The sequence below is a fragment of the Trichomonas vaginalis genome, chromosome IV (assembly GCF_026262505.1).
Source record: "Trichomonas vaginalis G3 chromosome IV, whole genome shotgun sequence".
NCBI lineage: Eukaryota > Parabasalia > Trichomonadida > Trichomonadidae > Trichomonas > Trichomonas vaginalis.
Genome location: NC_067206.1, coordinates 37,754,936 through 37,781,209, shown reverse-complemented (window position 1 = coordinate 37,781,209; position 26,274 = coordinate 37,754,936). Strand labels below are relative to the sequence as shown.

At 33.2% G+C, this 26,274-nt stretch overlaps 12 protein-coding genes and 1 non-coding gene across 13 annotated transcripts; 7 read left to right on the top strand and 6 right to left on the bottom strand.

The window, feature by feature from the left end:
• Positions 1-698: 698 nt before the first annotated feature.
• Positions 699-2,083, top strand: TVAGG3_0240180 (protein serine/threonine kinase protein; the record flags this gene model as incomplete). The annotated part of the gene is made up of 1 exon (XM_001324237.1): positions 699-2,051. One exon carries the CDS (start codon positions 699-701, stop codon positions 2,049-2,051), a length of 1,353 nt encoding a protein of 450 aa, XP_001324272.1.
• Positions 2,084-2,689: 606 nt separating this feature from the next.
• Positions 2,690-3,904, top strand: TVAGG3_0240170 (tRNA (guanine(37)-N(1))-methyltransferase protein; the record flags this gene model as incomplete). Its single annotated transcript, XM_001324238.1, has 1 exon — positions 2,711-3,847. The coding sequence occupies one exon, from the start codon at positions 2,711-2,713 to the stop codon at positions 3,845-3,847; it is 1,137 nt and encodes a 378-aa protein (XP_001324273.1).
• A 308-nt stretch (positions 3,905-4,212) lies between these two features.
• Positions 4,213-5,184, bottom strand: TVAGG3_0240160 (NADP biosynthetic process; the record flags this gene model as incomplete). The annotated part of the gene is made up of 1 exon (XM_001324239.1): positions 4,213-5,184. The coding sequence occupies one exon, from the start codon at positions 5,182-5,184 to the stop codon at positions 4,213-4,215; it is 972 nt and encodes a 323-aa protein (XP_001324274.1).
• A 52-nt stretch (positions 5,185-5,236) lies between these two features.
• TVAGG3_0240150 lies at positions 5,237-5,309 on the bottom strand. The gene has a single exon. It is a non-coding gene; the product is annotated as a tRNA-Thr (tRNA).
• A 716-nt stretch (positions 5,310-6,025) lies between these two features.
• Positions 6,026-7,102, top strand: TVAGG3_0240140 (phosphoprotein phosphatase protein; the record flags this gene model as incomplete). The annotated part of the gene is made up of 1 exon (XM_001324240.1): positions 6,026-7,102. One exon carries the CDS (start codon positions 6,026-6,028, stop codon positions 7,100-7,102), a length of 1,077 nt encoding a protein of 358 aa, XP_001324275.1.
• Positions 7,103-7,662: 560 nt separating this feature from the next.
• On the top strand, positions 7,663-8,856 carry TVAGG3_0240130 (queuine tRNA-ribosyltransferase catalytic subunit 1 family; the record flags this gene model as incomplete). The annotated part of the gene is made up of 1 exon (XM_001324241.1): positions 7,663-8,856. One exon carries the CDS (start codon positions 7,663-7,665, stop codon positions 8,854-8,856), a length of 1,194 nt encoding a protein of 397 aa, XP_001324276.1.
• Positions 8,857-9,455: 599 nt separating this feature from the next.
• TVAGG3_0240120 (7S RNA binding) lies at positions 9,456-11,325 on the bottom strand (the record flags this gene model as incomplete). Its single annotated transcript, XM_001324242.2, has 1 exon — positions 9,535-11,307. The coding sequence occupies one exon, from the start codon at positions 11,305-11,307 to the stop codon at positions 9,535-9,537; it is 1,773 nt and encodes a 590-aa protein (XP_001324277.1).
• A 76-nt stretch (positions 11,326-11,401) lies between these two features.
• TVAGG3_0240110 (uncharacterized protein) lies at positions 11,402-13,421 on the top strand (the record flags this gene model as incomplete). The annotated part of the gene is made up of 1 exon (XM_001324243.1): positions 11,414-13,384. One exon carries the CDS (start codon positions 11,414-11,416, stop codon positions 13,382-13,384), a length of 1,971 nt encoding a protein of 656 aa, XP_001324278.1.
• A 130-nt stretch (positions 13,422-13,551) lies between these two features.
• On the bottom strand, positions 13,552-15,317 carry TVAGG3_0240100 (di-glucose binding protein (with leucine-rich repeat domain) family; the record flags this gene model as incomplete). The annotated part of the gene is made up of 1 exon (XM_001324244.1): positions 13,638-15,302. One exon carries the CDS (start codon positions 15,300-15,302, stop codon positions 13,638-13,640), a length of 1,665 nt encoding a protein of 554 aa, XP_001324279.1.
• Positions 15,318-20,932: 5,615 nt separating this feature from the next.
• Positions 20,933-22,009, top strand: TVAGG3_0240090 (epimerase-related family; the record flags this gene model as incomplete). The annotated part of the gene is made up of 1 exon (XM_001324245.2): positions 20,933-21,988. One exon carries the CDS (start codon positions 20,933-20,935, stop codon positions 21,986-21,988), a length of 1,056 nt encoding a protein of 351 aa, XP_001324280.1.
• An 87-nt stretch (positions 22,010-22,096) lies between these two features.
• Positions 22,097-23,315, bottom strand: TVAGG3_0240080 (O-acyltransferase protein; the record flags this gene model as incomplete). Its single annotated transcript, XM_001324246.1, has 1 exon — positions 22,136-23,260. The coding sequence occupies one exon, from the start codon at positions 23,258-23,260 to the stop codon at positions 22,136-22,138; it is 1,125 nt and encodes a 374-aa protein (XP_001324281.1).
• A 562-nt stretch (positions 23,316-23,877) lies between these two features.
• TVAGG3_0240070 (vesicle transport V-SNARE 13 family) lies at positions 23,878-24,579 on the top strand (the record flags this gene model as incomplete). The annotated part of the gene is made up of 1 exon (XM_001324247.2): positions 23,893-24,549. One exon carries the CDS (start codon positions 23,893-23,895, stop codon positions 24,547-24,549), a length of 657 nt encoding a protein of 218 aa, XP_001324282.1.
• A 412-nt stretch (positions 24,580-24,991) lies between these two features.
• TVAGG3_0240060 (craniofacial suture morphogenesis protein family) lies at positions 24,992-25,659 on the bottom strand (the record flags this gene model as incomplete). The annotated part of the gene is made up of 1 exon (XM_001324248.1): positions 25,068-25,649. One exon carries the CDS (start codon positions 25,647-25,649, stop codon positions 25,068-25,070), a length of 582 nt encoding a protein of 193 aa, XP_001324283.1.
• Between the last annotated feature and the right edge of the window lie 615 nt (positions 25,660-26,274).

Genomic DNA, 26,274 nt, shown 5'->3' with positions numbered 1-26,274 from the left:
AGTTTTTACTCCTCGATCAATTTTTCTTCCGGTTAAATCAATTAACCGATTTAAGATAATGTCAAAGCAGAAATATAAATTTAAAACATTATCTGCTTATCTATATAATCATAGCATCTTATATATACTAATGATGATAATTACGCATCTTAATTTTTACATAAACAAATTTTATTATTTCAAATTTACAAATATTAAATAAGAATGGAATATATCGAATGTTTGCATGCAGAAAACTTATACTTACATTTCTGCCATAATAATATAAGTAATATTTTCCCATATTATTTTTCCATCATTTTCTTATCATATATTCAACAAAATGGATCATCATATAGGAAAATTTTAAGACTAATTTGCATAAAGTTGGCAAATTAAGAGGCTGTAGATGTATTTAAATTAATCACTTTATATATTAACTAGATAACCAACTCCGAAAAGGAATTCTTCCGACTTTTGAGCTATATAGGAGTTGTGAGAAAGTTCAGGCGCTATATTAAGAAAAATATATTCAAAATAATATTCATGAGATTTAAAAAGTGCTTTGCAATCAGAATAGGTCACACTTACAATATTATACATGAAAAATTTATTTTTTGATTGGGATAAATCCTTGGCTTCAAATTTTTCGATGCAATAAAAAATTTGAAATTCCCTACAAAAAAAATTCTGAACGATTATTTTTTTTTTGAGTGAGAATGACTGATCTAATCAGTCTCTCTGGATGGCTCAAACGAAAGATGTCAGTATTTGGAATAAAGGCGAAGAAGTGGTGCACATGCACATGCCATACGTTCTTTATTTTTTCTGACGAAAATGCAAAATTTCCAGATATGACAATGACTATCACAACAGATACAAAAATAGAGCATGTTTGTAAAGGCAAAACTTTCATGCTTACAGTTTGGAACTCCGACAAAGAAAATGTCGAATTATATGCAGATAGTTCTGAAGAACTCATGCGCTGGGGTACAGTTCTCAAAAACGCTCCATCACAGACAATTGTCCTCTCAATTGATGATTTCACCCCAATACGTGTGATTGGAAATGGATATTATGGAAAAGTTATGTTAGTCACTAAAAAAGATACAGACGAGAAATTTGCTATTAAATCAATTCATAAAAGTCGACTTATACAAGATAAAAGAAGTCATTCTGCTCTCGCCGAAAGAAATATTTTACTTCGAGCGAGTCATCCGTTCATAGTTCAATTAAAATTCGCTTTTCAGACTCCATCGAAATTCTACTTTGGTTTAGAGTACGCTTCTGGCGGCGAACTCTTTGCCAGGGTTCAGAAAAGTGGAGGATTATCAGAAAAAGAAGTTCGATTTTATTTATCTGAAATTGTTCTTGCGCTTTCATATCTTCATTCGCTTGGTATTATATATAGAGATCTAAAGCCAGAAAATATTTTACTTGATGAGGAAGGCCATGTCAAATTAACTGATTTTGGACTTTCCAAGGACCTAAACGCTACATCAGGTGCTCAAACATTCTGTGGCACCTACGAATACATAGCTCCAGAGATTGCACAGCATCAACCTTACAGTTATGAAGTAGATTGGTGGGCAATCGGCATTCTCGCTTACGAAATGGTTATGCAAGTCACACCATTCTTCGATAAGAGTCAGAGCCGCATTTTGGAGAAGATTGTAAATGAAGATGTTTCTTTTCCAGTTGAAATTCCATCAGAACTTGCTTCTTTGATCGCAATGCTACTTAGAAAAGATCCAAAGAAACGTGCAAAGTACGAAGATGTCATCCATCACCCGTTCTTTAGCGGAGTTAACTGGGATGACGTCTACCAGAGGAAAATAAAGCCTTATTACATTCCAGACAAAGTAGAGACAGAAGCTAAAAAGCAGAAAGATAATAATGAAGATGATACTGCAATGGATAGCTACGGAACTCCTGTTCTTGGTGATGAAGCAAACGTATCCGGATTTTCTTTCACCGGACTGAGTGATAGCGATGTCCCTGAGCCGTCTCAGATAGATGCTAAAAAGGAACTTTCAGTTCCTGATCTGCTTTTGTTCCCTGAATTTAATTAAAGAATTTTGTGTTAAGTTTTCTTCAAATAAAGTGTTAAAATATTTATTTTTTAGGTCTGGTATTTTCATTAGTAAATATTCATAAACTTGAAATCATATTCATCGCGTGGAAACCTTTCAATTCACTCAAATTTTGAGAAACAGACGCGAAGAATATGATTTCAAGTTTAGAGATATTTTATCCAAATTTATAAATTTTACCATTAGCTATTTTCTGGAGAGTAGAGATACAGAGAATCACAGCTGCAACAGATATTGATGAAGCTCACTTGAATTCTCTATGAAATCAGTTGTATTGTCACCTATTCCCATATACTATAATAAATTTTGTAATTTTTGTGCTGTTATGAGATTCTGCAATTTGAAGTGCTGTATCATCATCAATGATTTTTGTGTTTAGACCTGTGCAATGCAAATTATGTGATTCAACAAGAGATTGAAAAATGTTTTGATATGAAAGACAGCTTTATCTTTACTATTTTTGTTATATTGATTTCAACCCAAATAGTTGAAAATGCAAATTGAAGAGAGAGGAAATCATTGCATTATTCTATGTACCTGTGATTGATTAATAACTATAGAATTGACTCAACTTTCCTTATCATTTACAAAAAAAAAATCTTTCAAATTTACGGCGGAATATACAAAAAGTGACAAAAATGGATATAGATCCAAAAGATATTACCATTTCAAAAGAATTCCAATCAATTGTTGTTCCAAAGCAATTAACTGGACCTGTTAAAGCTATCTTACAAGAAAAAAAGCTTTCTGCAACTGAGACAAAAAACGTTGTTGATGATCCAAATGGAAAGAGAATAATACTAATACCAGAGGTAACTGAATTACCTAAAGAAGTCCTCGAGAAAGTCCCAGAAGCAAAGCTTGAGCCATATCCAGTAACTTTAACATACAAACAACTAACATACATTGAGCTTCTTCGTCATTACATTCCAGAGCCATTAGTAATACCAACATCATTCGAAACTATTGGACATATTGCACATCTTAATCTTCCTGATGAGTTGCTTCCATATAAGAAGGTTATTGGTGAGTGCATCATCCTTAAAAACCCATGTATCAAGACTGTTGCTATCAAACAAGGTCCAATTAATAACGTTTACAGAAATATGGAATTAGAAGTTATTGCAGGCAAAAACGACTTCATTACAGAAGTTAAGCAGTCAGGATTCACATTCAAAATGGATTTCTCCAAAGTTTACTGGAATTCACGCCTTCAATACGAACATGATTCCGTTGTTGCTACATTCAAAGAGAATTCACTCGTCTGTGATGCCATGTGTGGTATTGGTCCATTTGCAGTTCGTGCAGCCAAAAAAGGATGCCGTGTACGTGCAAATGACTTAAATCCTGATTCTTACTATTGGCTTAAAGAAAATTGCAAGATTAATGGTGTTTCAGAGAATGTCGAGTGTTTCAACATGGATGCAAGAGAATTTATTAGGAAACAATTCGATAATGGAGGATGCGATTATATTGTAATGAATCTTCCAGGAACTGCTGTTGAATTTTTGGATGCTATCGGTGAAGGTGCTAAAAAGAACCGCGAAACTGCTAGAATGCCTATTGTTATTTTCCATTCTTTCGATAACAAAGATGGTGACTATGTAGCATCTCTTAGGGCTCGCGCTGAAAAGGCACTTGGAATGAAATTACCAGAAATGGATATTCATAACGTCAGAGACGTTTCTCCAGGAAAATTTATGTTCAGATGTACTTTTTCATGTGCAGATTTGTTCGCTGATGAAGATGATGATAAACCACATAAAGTAGAATAAATAGAAGTTAATACATGCATTCGAATTTAATAAATTTTATAAAATATTTTTATAAACATAATATTTTGTAGAGGAATGTATTGTTGCATAGTTCTAGATAGAATCCAATCTTTTTGACAATGATTTTGCTTCGAAAAGTTTAATATTTTTTATTCATTTGCTATGATTTAGTTGAATAATGTACTCTTCCTTCGTGATATGTGTGACTAAATATATTTTAAACTAGATAACGCCTGAACATTTATAAATTATTTTCCAAAAAAATAATATTGTAATTCAATACATACAGAGTCTAATATATAATAGTTTATGAGCTAATGGATTTAAGAAATCCATTAGAAACTTCAAAAACAAAAATAAGAAAATTATTTTGGTAAATTTTCTGAAGGAAGAGCTTTTTGATGCTTTCTTTCACTCCATCCCATAAGTCCTGCAAGCCTGCCCGGCCATTCAGCAATAGACTTTGACATGGTAATCGAATTATAGTAGTGGGGAGAAATAGAAACAACAAGTTTCTCTCCTTTCTTGAAAAGTCGCTGCACTCTACCATCTAACGTCAAATAAGCTACGTGTGATTGCATTTTATCATGTTCTTCATCTAATGAAATTGTTAAATCAGCAGATTGTGGGAAAAGAATAGGTCTACAGCTTAAAGATAGTGCGACAATTGGAGTTAACATGAATACAGGTAGAAGCTGATGAACTAGAGCTCCTCCAGCACCTTTATTGTAAGCTGTTGATCCTGTTGGAGTGGCAATGATCACACCATCACCAACTATCTGAGAAAAACCAAATCCACATGAACTGCAGTTAATTGCGAGAGAGCCAGATGTATGATCTCTATTAACAACTAGATCGTTTAAAACTGTAAAGTGCTGGAGACCTTCCAGACTATAATAATCTACAACAAGTCGACATCTTGGTAAAAGCCAACAATTTCCGCGTAAAATTTGTGAAATGATTAAATTATATTGGCAAAAGTCCAAAACCGATATGAATCCTTTACGTGAAGGAGTAAGTGAAAGAATTGGCGGTGTTTCTCTTTCTTGAAATAATGACGACACAGTAAGATTGATTCCATCAGTTCCAATAAGGATAATAAAATCACTATTTGTATATTTATCCACTTCATACTGAATTTTGAATTGATTCAGAAAGTCTTTAAGCATTTCTAAGTTCTCTTCTGTCTCTGGAAGTCCTGGTTGGATAAAGATTGATACTTTTGTGGGTTCTGTTTCCCAATTAAGGTTTAAAAGTTTCCTTCTATGATGAAAAAATGATGAATCATCTCTTTCCTTTGTTGCAACTTGACCAGCAATGCAGCTAAGTTGATTCATATCTTTTCTGAAATTTCTCCAAATAAAATCCAAAAATTAAAATTAAAATTAATGCCTACGACCGGAGTTGAACCGGCGACCTTGCGCTTACAAGGCGCACGCAATAACCACTATGCTACGCAGGCAATACATTTATCAAAAAAAATATAAATAATTAATAATAATATAACATAAAAATCAATTATGATAACCGATTTTATAATTTCATGTCATTATTATATGGTAGGGAATGCATTTCCTTAATATTGCAATGAAATGTAAAAAAATCCGAAACGGTTCCGTTTTTATTTCAACCTTGGTTCTTCCAAATTTTCTTACACATTTCTATCTCAAAACTTACCGTAAATTTCTTAAAAAATCAAATTTACATATTAAGTACAGCTCTGTTATACCATTCTTTATTTCCGACGAACAATTATGTTTCTGTACAGAAAGATTTAGAATATCATTCAAAAGTTGCTTTCAAAAAAGTTTCATCATTACAGAATCTTCAAACATCACATTTTTATATATCTTAAAGAATATCGTATTTCATATTTTAATATTTGTTTTTTAATTTATCGATTCTGTAACTATCGTGATATTTAATATGATTTTGCAAGATTAACTGTTATCTATTTAATGCTATTCAAAAATTTCTCAAATTTGATAACTCAATCACAAAAATTTACAGCTAATTAGGCAAAATTGAGAGATTCTCAATTCTTTTGAAAATTATTGAATGTCCTTAGCATTGTATTATAATACTCCCTGTTCACTTTTTAATTTGAAATCCTTTAAAAAAATTCAATGAAATCCTTCAAATATCAAAAAAATTTTTCGAATTTTTTTTAGATTTTTGATGACTCTTATCCTAGAAGCTTTTCGTAATTACTTAGTTGATAAGAGTCTGATTTTCTCGGCTATAGGAACTGAATTACAACCTATTCCCTATTTCAATGAAGTTGATTTAGCGAAATTACTTTATAACGCAAAAACAATCTTGGCAAAGGAAAGTTCTCTATTGAAGTTAGATGGACGTTATTGTGTAGTTGGAGATTTACATGGAAATCTACATGATTTACTTCAAATTATTGCTAATCAAGGCTTACCGCCAATTACCCAGTACCTTTTCTTGGGAGATTACTCAGGAGCGGGCTCCAATTCGGTTGAAGTTGTTGCCCTCGTCATGGCTCTTAAGGTTAGCTTTCCTAGAGATGTTTTTTTGTTGAAAGGTCATCAAGAATTATCAAACATCAATGTTAATACGAAATTCCATCAGGAAGTTACTATTGAGTACTCAGAGGGACTTTGGAATCTATTCAATGAAGTGTTTGAAGTACTTCCATTAGCCGCTATAATATCTAATAACACTTTTTGCGTTCATGGAGGTATTGGACCAGACATTACAAACCTTGATTTGATTTCATCATTGAAACGCCCCAACAACAACTCAGAAATTGCATCAACTTTAATTTGGAGTGAACCAACCGAAATGTCCAAAGATTTCCTTCCCAATCAAGGTCTCAAAGGATATCTTTACGGTGTCGATGCAATTCAGCATTTCCTGAAGCAGAATCATCTCCAAAGAATGATAAGGTCTCATGGGTTTGTCGAAAAGGGAATTAACAGATTCCATGGTGCTAACTTATATACGATATTCTCGGCATCATGTTATAGCAAAACTAACAACGAAAGCGGCTGTTTACTACTGCACGACGGAATCATTGAAGGTTTTACTTATGAACCAATCAAAAAAGCGTCAAGAAATGAAGAAAACTATACCAATGTTGAGAAGACTTTCTTCAGACGCGTTGTCGATTCAGATAAGAATGTAAAGTGTCGTATCAGAATCTCTAACTCACTGTCCAACCATAGTTTCGTTTCAAGTTCTTCCAACCTTCCTCCTTTAAGAAGAACAACAAGCATGTCGGATTAATTCATATATTTACCATATATTTATTATTTGTTTATTAGGTTTTAAAACTGTAGTTTTAAATAATATGGATTTTTATTGAACTGTCATGTAAAACATAGTAATATCAGGTTTTCTAAATAATTTTTGGAACAATAAGAAGGAATGGTTTCACGTAATCAAAAATCTAGGATACCCCTAGAATGTAATCTATAAAATGATGCTTTCAATCAATAATGAGTTAAAGATATATAGATATTTGTTGTTCAACAGTATAAAATGCGAATTAAACTTACATGTTCAGATTTATTGTCATTATTTTTGTTCAGATTGTGTTCAATGATCCAAATAGAGCAACATTTAATCTGAAATTCATAATGAGTCAAAAGTTAAGCTATAATATTTGAGATATTATTACTTGGCAGTATGTATAATATGTATGAATGGTTAGACAACCTGTTGTATTGCTATTGCTTTCGAAATCTTGTAGTTACGACTTTAAAAAAATAATCGATTTTAATTCAAAATATAATCGTCAAATCTACAAATTATAAAAGTGACCTCTAAAAAATTTTAGAAAAATTATGTCGCAGAAGGTTGTAGAATTCGAAGTTTTAGCAGAAGACGGTCCTGCCAGATGTGCTAAAATGGGATTTCATCGTCCAAGTGACTTTTATTTTGAAACACCAATCTTTATGCCCGTTGCTACACAAGGATCTCTCAAAGGATTGACACCTGAACAGATTTTAGATCTTCCTCATAGTCCACCTATCATATTAGGCAATACTTATCATCTTGGTCTCAGACCAGGTCCTGAATTACTCAAAGAAGTTGGTGGACTTCACAAATGGATGAATTGGCCACACGGAATGCTCACAGATAGTGGTGGATTCCAGATGGTTTCACTCGCAAAACTCTCTACAGTTACAGAAGAAGGCGTAAGATTCACCGCTCCCCATGCAAGTGGAGCTGAAATCTTATTAAAGCCCGAAGACTCAATCCACATACAAAATGCTATCGGATCCAACATCGCCATGATGCTTGACGATGTTGTTCCTTCTCTAATGACAGGTCCTCGTGTTGAAGAAGCGATGTATCGTACAATCAGATGGTTAGACCGCGCCATCGAAGCCCACGAGCGTCCAAACGACCAAGCAATCTTCGCAATAGTACAAGGCGGACTTGATCAAGAGAAGAGAAAGTTCTGTGCCCAAGAAATGGTCAAAAGAAAAGATAAACTCGGCGGTTTCGCTGTTGGCGGACTTTCTGGCGGCGAAGCAAAAGAGATATTTTGGCAATCCGTCAAGACATCAGTTACAGAGCTTCCTAGGGACATGCCTCGCTATTGCATGGGTGTTGGATACGCTGAAGACATTGCTGTTTGCATTGCTTTGGGTGTTGACATGTTTGACTGTGTTTATCCAACAAGAACAGCCAGATTCGGAACAGCTTTGATGTGGAATGGAAATGAACATGTTTCTCGATGGAAAGGACAGGAAGAACCAGTTGAAAAAGAGTGCGGATGTTGGACATGCAAGCACGTAACAAGAACAGCTTTGTTCCACATGCAACACACTCCAATGTGTGGACAATTGTTGTCTATTCATAACGTTGAATTCCAGAACAGATTGACTTCTTACTTCAGAGAAGGAATCAAAAAGAAAGAACTCGGAAAGTACGAAAGAGATTTCTTCAACAATAGATACCCAGACGGAAATATTCCACAATGGGTTGTCGATGCTTTGGCTTCTGTTAATATAGATGCAAAGAAATGTTAAAAATATAATGTTATATTATATAGAGAGATAACAAATATTTTACCTAATTATGAGAACATAGATAAAAATTAAAGATATCAAAGGAGAGGTTGAATGATTGTTTTGGATTTATTTTTGATAGATTGGATGAGTTCTTTCTGAAATCAGGCATGATAATGAAGTTTAATATAGCAAAAGAAGGCTTGCAAGTTTAACAAATGGTTTTGCAATTCTAGATTTTAATTGAATGGTTAACTATAAAGGATATCCTGCATGGTACATTACTTCCTGCCATGTAATGTACTATTTTCTTTACTTAGAACATAAATGGTTAAAAATTTGTAATGTGTTATTATCATAGAAGAATTAATGAAGAATCAAAAATTAATGGTGTTCATATGCCCATCTGGCTTTAATTAAAATTTCTGATCTTAAACAACAGTATTGAAGGCAATGTCATACGGGAGTAAGTATTCTCATAAGGGAAATTTCATCTTATGTGCAATTGCACTAATCAGCAAATTGAAGAAAAAAAATCATAGATATGAGAAATCAAGTAGAAAACAGAGCATAATAAAGCATCATACTGCATATTATAACATATTCAAAGAAAAAAAAAGTAATTATATAAATATTGTTTATGCCCCGATTTGTTCGCTTCAAGAAGAAATAAAAAAGAGCGAGAAATGGGCATATCGCTTACCAGCGATGCTTCTTTCCCTTCTTCTTGTTCTGGTTTGGATTCTTAGGAGCTTCGATGACTTTGCCACCGAGACCAGCTGTTTTTGCGACTGGAGCCTTTGCCTTCCTTCTGTTTCTGTTTGCAGCGCGCTGTGACTTCCTGATCCAGCGCTCTGGGTCTGGCTTTCTGTTTGGATCGTAGTTTCTTGGGAGCTGAAGACGCCTCCTCCTTCTGTGCTTGTCCTTGATTGCCTTCCTCTTCTCCTCTGACATGGACTCGAGATCTCTCTTTCCCTTTGGTTTGGCCATGACTTTGTCGAATGCAGTTGTTGGCTCGGCGTTGTCGTTGGCACGTGTTGTAAGCTTGTCGACGAGTGTGGCCTTCTCGAGATTGTCGGCTTCTGCATCGGAAATTCCTGAAGCTTTCAATCTATTTGCGTAACGTTCGGCCATTTCAAGATCGATTGTAGCGTATGATGTAGCGAGAAGTGCAACAGACCATGGAGCATTTCCTGTTGCTTTTGTAAGTGTATTGGCCCATTTGGCAGCATCTTGTGGGTGATTGTGCTTAAGAGCGAATCTGCAAGCGAATTCGAGGTAGTCGGCATTGTCGCTTTCGTTCTTCTTGAGGAAAGCAATAGCGGCGTCCTCATCTTTGCCTGCAATGTAAAGTTCGGCAATAACTGCGATTGTACGTGGTTCCTTTGCGAAAGATGAAGCGGCGAGGATCTGGGCAGCTTCTACGTACTTGCTTTCTTGGATCTTGGCTTGTGCGGAGAATAAATCTGAATATTGTGTCTTTGTAGCCTTTGTTGGGTCAACTGTACGTGCAAATGCTTCGGCGATGAGAGGATCGATGACAGTAAGCTTGGCAGCTTCACCAGCGATACCCTGAGTCTTCTTTGTTTCACCGAACATATGAGCTAATACGAACTGGTTGACGAGGAATCCTTCGACTTCTGTCTTGCGGATACCGTTTGTAACAACATCGCTGTAGAGATGGCGGAACTTCTTGTGGTTTGCGCGATCATCTGGATTAATAGCAACATAATCGCAAGCAGCGACTGTACGAGCGTACTTGTTGGCATTCTCGTTTTCTGCAAGAGCAAGAAGAACCTTGGCTGGGTCGAAGTCTGATCCGGCTGGGATTGATGGGATAATTGAGCGGAGAATGTCGAAAAGCTGGCCAATGAGAGAGTCTTTCTTCTCAATCATAGCGTAGCCGCGTTCGACGAACTCAATGGCCTTATCCTTCTGTCCATCTTCGATTAAAGCAATTGTTGTGTTGTAAATCTGCTCTGCTTGGGAATCTTCTGTTACCTTTGAGAGGGCAACACTGGAGTTGTGAGAAATAGCGCAAGCAGCAGAAATATTGACTAAAACATCCTCGTAGTTGTCATCATCCTTTGGAAGGTTTTCGTAAAGTTTAAGAACTTCAGCGCCCTTGTCGAGACGGAAGAGAATTTGTGCGGCAAGGTGGATAAAGCGTTCTTCGTTCTTCATGTCGTTGCTAACTTTGTTGTAGATTTCGATGGCTTCCTGGAAGCGTTCGAGCTTGTAAAGGCAGTAAGCCTTCTCGAACTCACAGCCCTTTAAGCCTTTGATATCATTCCAGGCATCTTCGTACTCTCCTTCCTGGAGATTTGCGATACCTCTGCAAAGTAAAAGCTCAAAATCGCCTGGCATGAAGTTGAGGATTTGTGTGGAGATATCAATGATATCACTCGTCCTCTCTTCATCTATGGCGGTCTGGAGCTGGTCGAAATATTCTTTAGCTCTTTGATCAGTCATTAGATTTGACAAATTTCATAACCATGTCAAATTGACAGAACAATTTACGTGTCATAATATAAAGTGTCAGATTTTTTGATAACTTTACATTATACATATTTTTTTCATGCAATTTCTCATTTTCTATCTCAAAGATTCACATGTTCAATCACATTCTTTTACAGTTGATAGTATTTTAGAGCTAAAGAAACAAATTGCACGTTATTTAAGTAAGAAAGCAGAAAATATCAAAATTACAAAGGAAGGAACAGAGTTAGACGATGAATATAATTTTGATAATGAAGTTTCTGAAGATATTAATGAAATGATATGCAAAATACGCGATAATAAACAAAATACAAATATTAATATCGAATTAATTCAGAATAATGAATCATCAAGTATTCAATATTTAACATCATTAGGATATCATCGTGATGCAATCCTATCCGCTTTGGAAAAGTCTGAAAACGATATTTCGCAAACGTTACATTTATTAACTGAAACATCAAAACCAAAATTATACTCCATTGGAAAAACTGATTCGAATCATTCTACAGCGGGAACTTCAAAAGAAAATGAACAAGTTTCAAAAGAAAAAATTGAAGGAAGTTTAGATGTTAAGCTGTTAATATCAAAAGTATACGAGTTAAACTACAAATGGGACCAAATAAATCAGTTCTTTCCGAACTATTCAAAAGGATATTTAAATTTTGTTTTGGTTTACATACATAAAAAGCTTTCCAATAAAATAAATGAAGTACAAGACAGCAAATGGACTGATTTAGAAGATAAAATTTTATTGGAACAATATTATTTGGGACGCTCTCTTCAGCAATTGACAGAACAGCTCAGTCCAAAGTCATCTAAGGATATCCAGCTTCATTTGAAGAATTTGGACTATTCTTTAAAAAATACAATTTTATTACTTCAATTTGCAGAACAGTTCAACGAAGAAGACTGTCAATGGGACATAGATGATGTAAATGAATGTCAAATCCCAACTTTCATTGATGATTTGATAGAAAAATTTGATAAGTCAAAATACCTTAAAAATCAAGAAGAATACAAGAAGAATTTCATAGAGAAAATTGAATTGTTGAAGCAAAAATCTCACTCTTTCAATACATATATTCCTTATAAAATATTACCACAAAAAATCATTCATCCCATCCCCGTCGATGTTTCTAAGAGATGGAATGCTATTGTTGACGTTAAAGCTGTGAATTTTAGAGATTTGGATCCTGATGAATTTTCTGAAGAAACAGAACGACCATCAAGCTCAAGAGCGAAAAGTCGTATATCTAATTCGTTTAAAGCCTCAAATTCTGAAGGTGATGACGAATCTATGAGCCAAAATGCAAGATCAAACGAATCCAGTAGTTCCAATAAAGTTTCTGATGATGTATTTGAATATTCTCCAGCTTCTGAACAAGAGGATTCACAAGAAGTTGAAGAAACTGCTTCGAGTTCAAATAAGAAATCTAATTCAAAGCAGAAAGGAAGCGATAAGGTCGTCAAAAAGAAGTATGTATGGAATAAAGATGATGAAGCCACTCTTATCAAGAGACATGACGAACTTGGGAAATCTTCAGATATCTGGAAGAAATTATCCAAAGAACTTGGATATTCAGCCGAATCATGCCATAGAATGTATTGTAGACTAACCGATACACCTCTTAATGGCTTTACAAATCAAGAAATGAAATTATTAATTCAGAAATACAATGAATACGAGAAAAATGAAACTAAATGGGAAGATTTAGCAAAAGTGTTTCCTGATAGAGATCTTCCGACGGTAAGAAAACAAATTATCGACGCAATTAGATTTATTATAAGAGAACCTAAGTCGAATGTTTATGAAAAGCCGCATTCGATCCTTGAAATGATTGGAAAGAAGGAAAGATGCCCATGGATTGAAGAATTTGACCAGATATTAATGGATATTCATAATGAAATTAAAGAAGGACCAAAACTACAAGATGAGCTTTTGGAAACATTTCCTAATCGTACTATTAATGGTGTTTTCACTCATTATAAGAAATTGTTGGTTAAAATACGCCAAGGGAAATATAAGCATAAGTATCTTATTTTGTAATTCTTAATGATCGATTTATGTCTTATTTATAACTGTTAGATATATCATTCTCTTTTTATGTTAATAAATTTTTATTATTTTAAAATATCTTTGGATGCATTCTGTTTATTTTGAAGAATATGAATAAATATTTAGTTCATGCAAGCAATGAATATTAATTGGTTATTAAAATGGCTTATATAAGAAAAAAATATCAATTGAAATGATTATGTTTTTACGCAGATTCAATCAAATAAAACCTTATTAAACAAATTTATTTAAATGTGATTTCATTTCCTTCAAAATGTTCGTTTGCATTTACATTGATTTCATCAAATTGTTGGTTATCATTAAAATTGACATCTTCGTAGATAGCTAAACTTCCACTTGATGTAACATCATTCTTTGGACCACCACTATTTTTGATTAATAATATTACAGCAATGACAATTATGATGATAATTATAGCTCCGAGGACTCCTCCAATTGTACCATATAATGCAGGACCTTTTAAGCCCTTTTGGGCTTCTGGATCAAATGGAGTTGCTGATGGTTTCTCTGTTGGTTCAACATCTGGGGGTTGGATACCTGTTTCGGATGAGATATTTTGATCTGGATACGGACCTGGGCCAGGTTTAGGTGGTTGAACTTCGGTTTCAGTAGATGATGATGAACTTGTTGTTTCTGACGAAGAATCACTTGATGTTGTTGACGATGAACTTGTTGTTTCCGATGAGGTCTCACTTGATGTTGTTTCCGATGAAGTAACACCAGATGTTTCTGATGATGTCTCACTTGATGTTGTTGACGATGAACTTGTTGTTTCTGATGAGGTCTCACTTGATGTTGTTGACGATGAACTTGTTGTTTCTGATGAAATATCGCTCGATGTTGTTGATGATGAGCTTGTTGTTTCTGATGAGGTTTCACTTGACGTTATTGATGATGAACTTGTTGTTTCTGATGAAGTATTGCTCGAAGTTGTTGATGATGAGCTTGATGTTTCCGATGAAGTATCACTTGACGTTTCTGAAGATGTGTCACTTGATGTGGAGACTTGTCCTTCTCTCATAAGTAGGCGCTCATTTTTATTATCATTGAATTGAAATTGATCCTGAATAAGATAGTCTTTGATTCGATATCCGTCTTCATCTTGATTATTACAATAAAATAATTGATAAGGCAAATATGATGTCTGACAAAGATCAATAACTATATGATTGAATTGAAGGTTTGAATTTGAAAGGGAAATATATCTAAACTGGGTTTCATGTTGACGAAGTGTAGTTTCACAATTAACTATGGTTAAATAGTTTATTGATCCCAAAATATTGTTAAATTCGCATATAATTTCTTTAGATTGGCAATTTAAGACCTGTATATACTTTAAGTTTGATTCTTCGATTTCTATTTGTTCTCCCCCTGTTAGTTCAAATGCTGAACACCATCCATTTTTACAGTCCGAGAGGTTGACATTTTGAATGAAAATATTTCCATTGTAAAAAACCATGGGTCTTTGGCATGAATCAGAATAAGATTTATAACATTGTGAGATACTTAATTCTTTAGCTGCGTTTATACGTTCGTTGTTTGTAACTTTTGAGACAAAGAATTGGCCTTTCTGATTCATTCCTCCACGTACAGCATCAAATGTATGGCATTGAATTGCTGAGCATTTTGAACATGAAAACTCTGAATCTTTTTCATCTACAAAAATTGCTCCTCCAGAGTATTTACTAGAGCAGGTAACAAATCTGCTGAGTGTTATTGAGATCCTCACAGCACTATAAATGGCTCCACCTGAATTATCATCACAATGAAGATTTTCGAAACTTGTTTCTTTGACTTTTATGTTCTGTTCGACTTGAAACGTTTCTCTTACGCCTTGATTGTATGTTTGTATTAATTGTTTAGGAAAGAAATCAAGGAGGGTTGACATTTGGATCAATGAACAGAATTGTGAGGTTTTTGATTTTTACAATAAATTTCTCAAGTTCAAAATCATGCAAAAGTATCAACTAATTATTTTAGCAATACATAATTTACAATTGAATTGAGAGAAACTCATATAGATTTTGAAAACAGAGGATGTGTAATCAATTCGTTTGAGATAAAATATCTCCCCATGCATTAGCACAAATAAATTAACATGAAATAATTGAAATAAAATAAATTTGATTATATTCAATACACATTATTTTTTATCAAAATTTGCCAAATAAATGAAAAAGGTATTAAAGCTTTATATAATTCTAAATAACATAAATTTGGTTTTGAATCATTATCAAATTGAATTGCAGCCGATTAGTTTCTGAATAAATTCAATTGGACTTAAGTGCTATATTTACTTGTTTTCATTGATTATACATGAATTCAAATTAAAAATAAATATTATTTTATTTCAATTTTTTGAAAGAAATAAAATGATTATAGACTTGATTTTGATTGATTTGATAAAAGTATATAAATAACAAAATCCTAGAATTTAAGTGATGAGTATTGTTCTTCATACCATTCGAATTTTTGCAATCAATTCAAGCATTTTTCAATATTAAGTTCTCTCCGTATAGAGAAATTGTGTGAGAACGAATTATATTAATGAAATGTTATATTAAACAAGTATTGTGTAAGTGAAATTTTGGAGATTATTTTTCAAAATCGTTGAAATATAGTTTTTATCAAATTTAAACTAAAGAGAAGACTTTATTTTACATAGTGTCTCATAAATGAACTGTAGATTTTTAGACAGTCCTGGATTCGTCAACACAATTGTATTGATCGTGATAAATCTGTATATTATAGTAAAGCAAAAAGTTTTTTATATCATTAAATTTGAACATGTGGTATTAATGTTTACAATAAACATCAGAAACTACCCTACGTTCCCAACTTCTGGAAAACGGTTTTTCACCCTTATGATCAGTTTCAGACACTTTGGGAATCTCCCAAACTTTGATATTTTGCATTATGATAGAGAAACGTGTCTAGTTTAACGCACAGTTGTTTTAAAGGCAAATGATGATATCACATGAAATTATCAAATTATCAAATTTTGAAGTACCAGTCCAAAGGGTTAATTAGATCCTACACAGATGTGCGATAGTGAAACATATGTGTTCTTGATTTGAGAAGTCCTACTGATAGAGGTATGAATCTCACAGCTTTGTGTGAGTGTGTCTGACACTTGTATAGAGTGGAATATGCGCCGACATATATTATATAATAACATGTAGTTGATAATTATGAAAAAATAGAATTCGATGCGAATGATATTGAAAGTTGTTTTGTAATTTGATATTTTTCTTATATGTGTTAATTAGTAAATGGCTTGTTTGTTGTGATAGTACTGTGAAAAATGAAAGGTATTTTAAATTAAAAAAATGAGATTTTGAGATATCTCTAGAATTAAGAATTTATTATGTATTTGACTTTTATATAACTATGTGTAAAGGATCTCGATGTCTATATGCTTTAAATAAAATTAAATAAAATGAGATAAAAAATTACAATGGACAAGAAGATATATGGAAATGTAATTTGTATTGTGTTGGTTGTTGGAAAAATGATTTTAATACAGATTTAAGGATTTGGAATGGATTTGAAATTAAATGATTTTAATTCAAGGAGTAATAAGATTTTGAACTGGTTTTTATTTTGAGAATGTAAACTCCTTCCATAGGATATGTATTAGAAAGATCAATGTCAAACTTTTTGAAAGAATTGTTTTTTTGTTGAGCGATTTTCTCATATTTAATAATATATTTAAGTTGGCGTATCTTACGCCCTTCCAAAAGTATGTATTAGAAAGATAAATTTTAAACTTTTTGAAAGAATTGTTTTTTTGTTGAGTGATTTTCTCTCATTTGATAATATTTTTAAGTTGGCGTATCTTACGCCCTTCCAAAAATATGTATTAGAAAGATAAATTTTAAACTTTTTGAAAGAATTGTTTTTTTGTTGAGTGATTTTCTCTCATTTGATAATATTTTTAAGTTGGCGTATCTTACGCCCTTCCAAAAATATGTATTAGAAAGATAAATTTTAAACTTTTTGAAAGAATTGTTTTTTTGTTGAGTGATTTTCTCTCATTTGATAATATATTTAAGTTGGCATATCTTACGCCCTTCCAAATATTTCTTAAAAATTTAAATTTGTCTCATCTCCTACTCTTAATTTAAAAAAAATTTCAAAATCCATAATAGTAAACATTTCTTATTTTTATTTAAATCTGAAAAAAATAAATTTAAACAATTTCTCTACACACGACGGTTTCGGCGGTTTTCAGAATGGTTGACAACTGAATTCATCAGGATAATGTCGGTTGGGGTGCCCTTCTTGGCCTCCTGAGTACTCACCAAGATACCCCCAGCTCCCGCAAAACACCTCCCATAGGTGAGCATTAACTGATGAAGTTATTGACAACTTTATCTGATTTTTTTCTTTGTTTTTTTGTTAAGATTTCTTAACCAAAGACTCGAAAACAAAACTTCGCTTCAAGTTGCTGTCTTCCCAGTTACTCTGTCGCAATCTTTTGTCTGATTGCGTGCAAAGTTCTGCTCCTTTGAGACTTTGCCCGACAGATGCATCTGGGAGACAGCACCCAAGCAGCTTATCGCTTCAAGTTGCTGTCTTCCCAGTTACTCTGTCGCAATCTTTTGTCTGATTGCGTGCAAAGTTCTGCTCCATGAATTATCAAATATGTGCCATTTCAGGAGAGATAACAAGCTCATGCCTCCTGGAATGGCGGATTGTTCAACAATCTTCTTCTGATTGCAGAACTTTCAACCGACAAGAGTGCACAATACACTCTTGTCGGTCAAAGTTCCGCATTCAAGTTATGAATGGGGAACTTGATATCATTCTGGGAGACATGCAGTGACAATGTCTCCCGGAATGAGACACTGTGACCGACAAGAGTGCACAATACACTTAATGTTTTCAAATTTTCAGATTTAAATTTAATCTTTATTTTCATCATCATTTATAGTCTTGTTCCTTTATACAGTTATAATAAATTATCGTCAGATTCTAATATTTAAGATTCTTACTACTCAATTCAATATAATTATGTTAGTCACTCATATTCAGGAGAATAATTTAAAAATCTATAGCTCATATTTTGATAGTTATATATTTAGATGATATATATTGCAATTCCGGTTTCAACACGATCAAATGCCAAACCAAGACAAAATATATATGAATTTTCAAAATATCGATTTACATTAGAATATATATCTAATTTTATCAATACACAAGTAGTGAATGTTCAATACATCTTTGAGCAACGTGAATAGCACAATTTTATAGGATTATTAGTTGATTATATAAAATATAAGCCAAATCGAATCTGCTGTATAGTACTTTAGTTTATCATTGAATGTTAAATGTGTTCATATAAATATTTGAGTCAGATATCGCATTTTCTAATTTCAAAATTTATCTCATGAAGTTAGAATTTATTTGATCATACAACATCATGTTAGTCAAACCAGAGTTCAATGGCGATTCTAAAATGGAACAAATGCTTGTTTTATCAAAATGTTAAAATATTAATCTAAAAAACTTAATATCTAACCAAACCATTCTAGAATTATTATATACAGGTATGGGCAATCTAAATGCACACGGAATTCGGAAAATTAAAAAGAATATTTATGAGATTATTAAATCTTATGTAATTCAATGAAAAGTAGATAATATGAATATCCATAGGCTATATATCAACATATGAGTTTTTGGTTTGACCAATACTATACTAATGTGATCAAATTAATCTGATTTCTTAGATTTTCATTTGAAGCATTTGCAGTAGTAGGGGTACCTTTATATATTAACATATTAAAAAATTGCGCTCCGATTCGCAGTTTCTTCATGATTTTGAGATTGCATTAGATTTCGCGATGCAGAAAAAAATCACTTTAGATTCCCGTCAAACTCTAAGTATAAGCATGTCTCTATATGTAGAAACTGTCTGCGCTATTTATTTCCCGGCTCAAAAAACCACGGTGTCTGTGTGAGGAAAATACCCATTTTAGGACCCTGGGTAGGGGGTCATGAAAATTTTCCAAGAGTTGGAAATATAGGGTAATTCGAAAATTGGAATATCTCCTACTCAAATGAATTTATTAATCTTTCCTGCTTTTAAAAAGTATTTACAAGCATATAGTTAGTGTAGACAAGCATTACAATTGTTACATTTAACCTCGCTTATAAACCTTGGAAAATAAATGTGCATCCTAGGCAAAAGAAGCATGTGATGTGATCATTTCTTAATAATTTGGATATATTAAAACTGAATTTCAAATCAATGATTTTTCATTTGAAAAAACATGGAATCGAATAAGAATCTATACGAATAATACATATTATGATTATAATAAAATCAAATTGTCGATTTGTTTTCATGATAAATTAATTCATTACTATCTAAAAACTGATTTAAGTTCTTAAAATTCCAAAAAAAATTCAAAAATTATAAAACAAGCTCATATTTGTATGATCTTATCATCATATTTTTAATTTCATAAAAATTTTGGAAGAAAATGATATGTTTTAAAGTGAAAGATTTGGTGATTCAGTACCAAAATTCACATTTTTATTCAAATTACTCTTGATCTAATTTCCATTCCCTTTCATTTATTAAATTTTACCAAAAACAACTTAACACAGATTCTGCATGATACAAAGACAGGTACCGCTTTGCTATTGCCCAAATAATTCTCAAATTATCTCCCGTCATCATTTTCATCTTCAGGCATAATCTAAATTATTACAAAAATTTTAAGGTCACTGCTAACACACTTACGATTTCTTTAACTACACTCAGTTAAACTCAATCAATTCCAAATACTTCTTAATTATTTTTCACAAGAGAGCGCATATAGTTATTGGATTCTGATACTTATTTGACTGCAAATTCTGGAATAGCATAGTTATATTTCATTTTCATTTTTAAATGTTTTCAAATAACGCACTTATCTACGATGTTTACCTAAATCATTCCATACGAATGATTTGGCTATATCTGACGAAATAAAAGAGCTCCACACAAGAGGGCAAACTACGTTTTCGAACTCGCTCATTGACCGAGTTACTGTTAACCCTTTTCTTTACATGTTATTTCGGTTTCCTTTTAAAAGTTACAAGATCTAAGTGATTAATATCGTTTTACTAGACCGCTTGGAAATCGCAAATCTGTTTCTGAAAAATTACGGCAAATTGCGGAATGGCTGGGAAATAATTACACATTATTAGTAGACTCAAGCTATATATCCAATTTGACAAACCCTCTTTGAAAACGGTAGAAATAAGCCTTTTCCGAAATTTGAATAAAAAATAATATTATTCCTATATACATGAATATGATGGAGATCAAAAATAATTCAATATTACGATAATGATTAATGATTTTGATAAACAATTCAATTTTCATATCCATTTTTTACAGCATTGAAAATCATTAAACTTTAATTATACTAACAATACATAATATAATTATATTTGAATTTTTTTTCTTCTGTTAAACAATGAAAAAGTATTCTGAATTTGTCAAATCGCTTCACTTTTATGTCTGAGCAAATCAGAGTTTGCATTGGCGGTGGCGCAGGATTCATCGGTTCACACATGGGCATCTTCCTTCGTAAGAAAGGCTATTGGGTTAGATGCGTTGACTGGGCCGAAAACGAATTTATGAAGCCAGAAGAATTTTGCGATGAATTCCTCCGTCTTGACCTTCGTACCTACGAAAACTGCCACAAGGCTTCAGAAGGATGCCAGTGGGTCTTCAACTTTGCTGCAGATATGGGTGGTATGGGCTTTATTCAATCAAACCACTCAGTTATTCTCTACAATAACTTAATGATCTCCTCCAATATGTTAGAGGCAGCCCGCCGTAACGGCGTTCAGCGCTTCTTCTACTCCTCTTCTGCATGCGTTTATCCAGAGTTCAAGCAGACAGAGATTGACAACCCAGGACTTCCAGAAGACTGCGCTTGGCCAGCTATGCCACAAGACGCTTACGGCTTAGAGAAAATCACAACCGAAGAGCTTTGCATGCACTATGGCAAGGACTTCCCACAGATGAAGACACGCGTTGCTCGTTTCCATAACATCTATGGTCCACAGGGCACATGGCGTGGTGGCCGTGAGAAAGCTCCAGCTGCTTTCTGCAGAAAGGCAATTTGCGCTACAGATAAGATCGAAATCTGGGGCGATGGCAAGCAGACAAGATCATTCACATACATCGATGACTGCCTCGAAGGCGTTTTCAGGCTCTTTATGTCTGACTACGACAAGCCAGTCAATATCGGCTCTGATGAAATGGTTTCAATGAACCAGTTAGTCGATCTCGCCCTCTCATTCGAGAACAAGCAGGTCAAGAAGGTCTACCTCGAAGGCCCAGAAGGTGTTCGCGGCCGCAACTCCGATAACACCCTCATCAAGAAGGTTCTTGGCTGGGCTCCACCAACACAGTTGAAGGATGGCCTCAGAAAGACATACGACTGGATCAAGGGCCAAGTCGAAGAGTGCAAGAAGAAGGGTGAAGATATTTCTCAATACACAACATCCCACGTCGTTCATCTCAAGGATATCCCAGAGATTGGATCCCTTCGTAACGAATAAATTACTATGGAAATTGTTTTTTCATATTCATCTAATTTTTTTTTATTATCTCAAATTATTCAATTAGAAACAATAATATTTATAAAAACCAATACATAAATCAAACAGTTTATTATCAAATAATAACTATAATTTTGGATATTGAAATTATTTTGTCCATTCATTGTTCATCGAATACTTTAGAACTCTGTCGATATATTCATCATCAAGAATCATCATTATGTGAGATGCAGAATGGTTAGGAGTGTTGAGGTTTTGACAAATCAGTTTCGAATTTGATTTCCAGTTTTTGCATGCATAATTAGGACCTTCTGAGTTTATGAGAGCATCTCCATCAGCGTAAATGTATTGCTTTAACATATCATTGTAACCAATTGGTGTTGAAATTTTATCGTTGTATGTAATACCAGTAGGGACATCAATTGGCTTTGGGATTGATGAAGGAGTGTTTTTGTGCAGTTCCCAGATTTCAGGAGTGCTTCTAAATTTTCCATATTTCTTGAATAACTGTGGCAAGTCACGAGCTGCATAAGATTTAGCATTCTCATCAATAAAAACGATCTTATCTCCAAATAGATTGAAATTAGGAAGCTGATCATACATAGATCCGAAAGATGAACTCATTTTTTCCATTTCTGTGGATGATGCTCCGAAATACGTCATAATAGAGAGTGCTCCGTTCCAAATGTTCTCTATAATAGTTCCAGAACCGCCAAAAGAAGGGGCAACCAAATTTGCAGATTCAATGTATTTCGATCTCCATTCTGCTGTAGTAATGTTAGTAAGGAAATGCTGAATCAAAAATCCGCCAAGAGAATGACCAACGAGAGAAACTTTTTGATTCGAATTCTTTCGAAACGCCGACTCAATTAATTGCTTTAATTGAGTGAAATAAGTATTCCCAAGCATTATACCTCGTCTCCAATCAAATGGTGCACCAAACAGGTCTTTTCCAACAATGTATCCATGATTTTCAAGGTAATCAATATATTTTTTATAGTAAGGAATAAAATTAGTCAAGTTAGCAAAGTCATCGAGAAATGTTATACCCCCAACACCACCAAAATCGAAAATATCCATCTGAACACCATCCTGATTTGTAGCATCTTTCAAAGAACTATTGTATTTCATTGACAACCAGTCTCCAAGACAATTTATTAATGGAGGAATGCTATAATCCTTACTTATCCACATTGTTTGAGTTTTAACATTTTTCGGACAGTACCAATGAGTGGATCTTCCAGTAACACTTCCTTTAAGGATACTACCCATTGTACCAGGTATTAAAACTATGGGGGCTTTTGATTGAGAAAGTAACAAATACAACGATAAAATCATTGTAGTAATTAACCTTAAACAAAATTATTGGGGTTATTAGTTATTACCCCCATCTAATAATCAGGAAAAATAAATGCTATGTTATACACAAGATTTCAGATATAATTTATGCATATTTGATTAAGTATAGAGATGGTATAACACAATAACAGCAGAAATGTCGTAAACTACAGCAATAAGCTTATGATATCTGCGTCATTATATTTTGTAGAACCTTTTGTTAAGTCATAAGTTCTACTTATATATATTTTCCGCCAAAGTCCTTTCGATTCCATTGAACATTCGGAAAAGTTGGAAAACCTATTACATAAGATTTTATCGAGCTTGGATAGTTTTCCATAATCAACAGAATTCGAAAATATTAATCTTTGATATTTGAATTACTCTTAATAGATCTGCTCCAACAATTATTGCTTCATAATCATGATTTTCTTGTTAAAATTTAGAAATTAAGTAGAAATATATAATTGACGTCAAATTATCGATTTAATTCCCATGAAATGATCTGATTTATCTGTCAAAAAGGTTCAAAATTTGACGATAACAAACCTCCGGAACAGTTTCAAATGAGTGATTTTCATTCTATGAAGGAGGAGATTGACAGAATCAAAAAAGATATCTCCAATGCTGTTTCTAATCTCCCACAATACTCTGCACAAGAACGCCCAAGCAAAATGCAAAAGATTGAAGCAAGATTCGGTGAATTCGATGCTGCAATCAACGAACTCGATTTACAAGCACTTATGTTTGATGTAAACGATAAAAATGCTGCGAAAAAGTATTTAGTTGAAGTTAGAAACGAATATAAGAAATTACAAAATGAATATACAGATGCAAAAAGGAAAGGAAGTGAGCGTGATGCCTTATTTGGTGGTGCTGTTCGCTCTGATGGCTCTTCTACAGGTCAAATGCAATCATTATACGATCAGCAAAATATTATCAACGAAGGCGATAATTTAACAACCGAACTTGGCAGATCTGTCGCACAAGGTCATGATGCTGGTGTCAATATCCTCGGTGAACTCGCAAATCAAAGAAATAAGATTACTCATATCGATGATGAACTTAATTCTCTTGATACAGACGTCGATACAGGCAATAGCATCATCGATAGAATGATTTGCAGAAATACTCGCCGTACAATTTTCATGATTATTTTGATTATTATTCTTCTTATTGCTTCCGGTGTTTTCCTCTATTTCATCTTCAAGCCAGCTAAGTAAATTATTTATTGGTTACTCTTTTCTTATAAATTTTACAATTTTTTCTTTTTATTTTTATTTTTTATTTTTCAAAATTAAATTTGAATATAAGTGATTGCTTTAAAAATTATTTGGATGATCCACACTGATATATCGTTATGATTGTGGACGTCTAAACAATAAATTGAATCCAACTTTTCAATTTTGGTTATAATTCAATAGAAACAAACGCCAAATCATATGATAAATTGATTTTAGTGATGATATTTCTCATCTAAATGACACGACGTTAAACAATTGATCCAGCAAATTGATGACAACAGTATCATGATAGAATTATAAGTAGAACTAAAAGAACTTACCAAGTTCATAATTATGAGAACATGATTTTGGCTATTTGATCACTAATTAATTTGGTATTTCGAGCCTCAAAGTAATAAATCAAATAAACAAGTTTACAGTAGTTTATAGGAAAGAAATAGTATAAAATTTTTATTATAAATGAACAAAAACAATAAATTACAATTCCGATTTTTGAATTAGCAACAACCTCCTGAGTTTGAGTGGTTAACTTCTTTTGGAGCAGGATCTTTTTCGAATGATTTTCTTTCAGAAACTTTTTCAGCGACCTTTTCGAAGAGTTCGTTGATTCCTTGCCCAGATAGAGCGGAAACGAAGTACAAATCGGCAGAGTATCTTGTTGCGTATGTCTGTGCGATTTCTCTACTTATTGTATTTTCAGATTTCATATCAATTTTGTTTCCAACAACGAAAAATGGAACTTCGGTCGGTTCACTCTCAAGAAGCATAGATCTCCAGCCATCCAAGCTCTGAATTGACGACATATCTGTTACATCGAAAACTAATAATGCGGCATGCGCGCCACGAGTGTAAATTGGGACAATAGATTTGTATTCTTCTTGGCCAGCAGTATCCCATACTTTCAGTTTTACTGATTTATCTTTTAGATTTATCACCATATCAGTCGAATTACAGCCAATTGTAGGGTGTAAATCTGGAGCTGTTGTGCCTAAACGCTTGCGATCTATAATTGAAGTCTTGCCAGTACCTGAATTTCCTAATAAAATGATCTTATAGCTCTCTTCTTCGCGATGTTTCATGATATCAAAAATGTCACCTTTTTCACCTGCCAAGCTATTGCTCTTATTTAAAAAAACGGAGACGACTCATATAAGACTAAAATTATTGGACTAAATAAAATCAATCTAAAAGTATTCATTTTTCTGCCAAGTAACAAAAATGTCACTCAATTTTTTCCCCTCTCTTTGAGTTCTTTAATATTAACATTTTTGTTGTTTCTTTATTCACATAGGTTACTACAATAAGTAATGATTCATACCTAATACCAAGAATCTTTAGTTCATGATATTTTCTTTAATTTTGTAGACTTCAATTTTTTTGGGAATCTAATTTGACGATATCCAATTGTCCACGAGGTTCCTAAACTTTTACAAAGATTAAATATGTGAATTTTATGAAGTGTCTTAAAAAAATCTCTATTTTAGTTTATAACTATTCAATTTTTAGCAGTTAAAAGTACATTTTTTCTATGATTGAAATGATATTTTTCTGAATAAACATTGTGGTTATATATATGTATCCATATACATTTTTTGGGTGCTTCAGAATTTCACATACTTATCCAGAAGGGAATGTAAGAGGAAAATAACGTAAATTTTTGTAATGTAAGACAGTGAGCACTATCGAGATTTACATTTAAAAGTG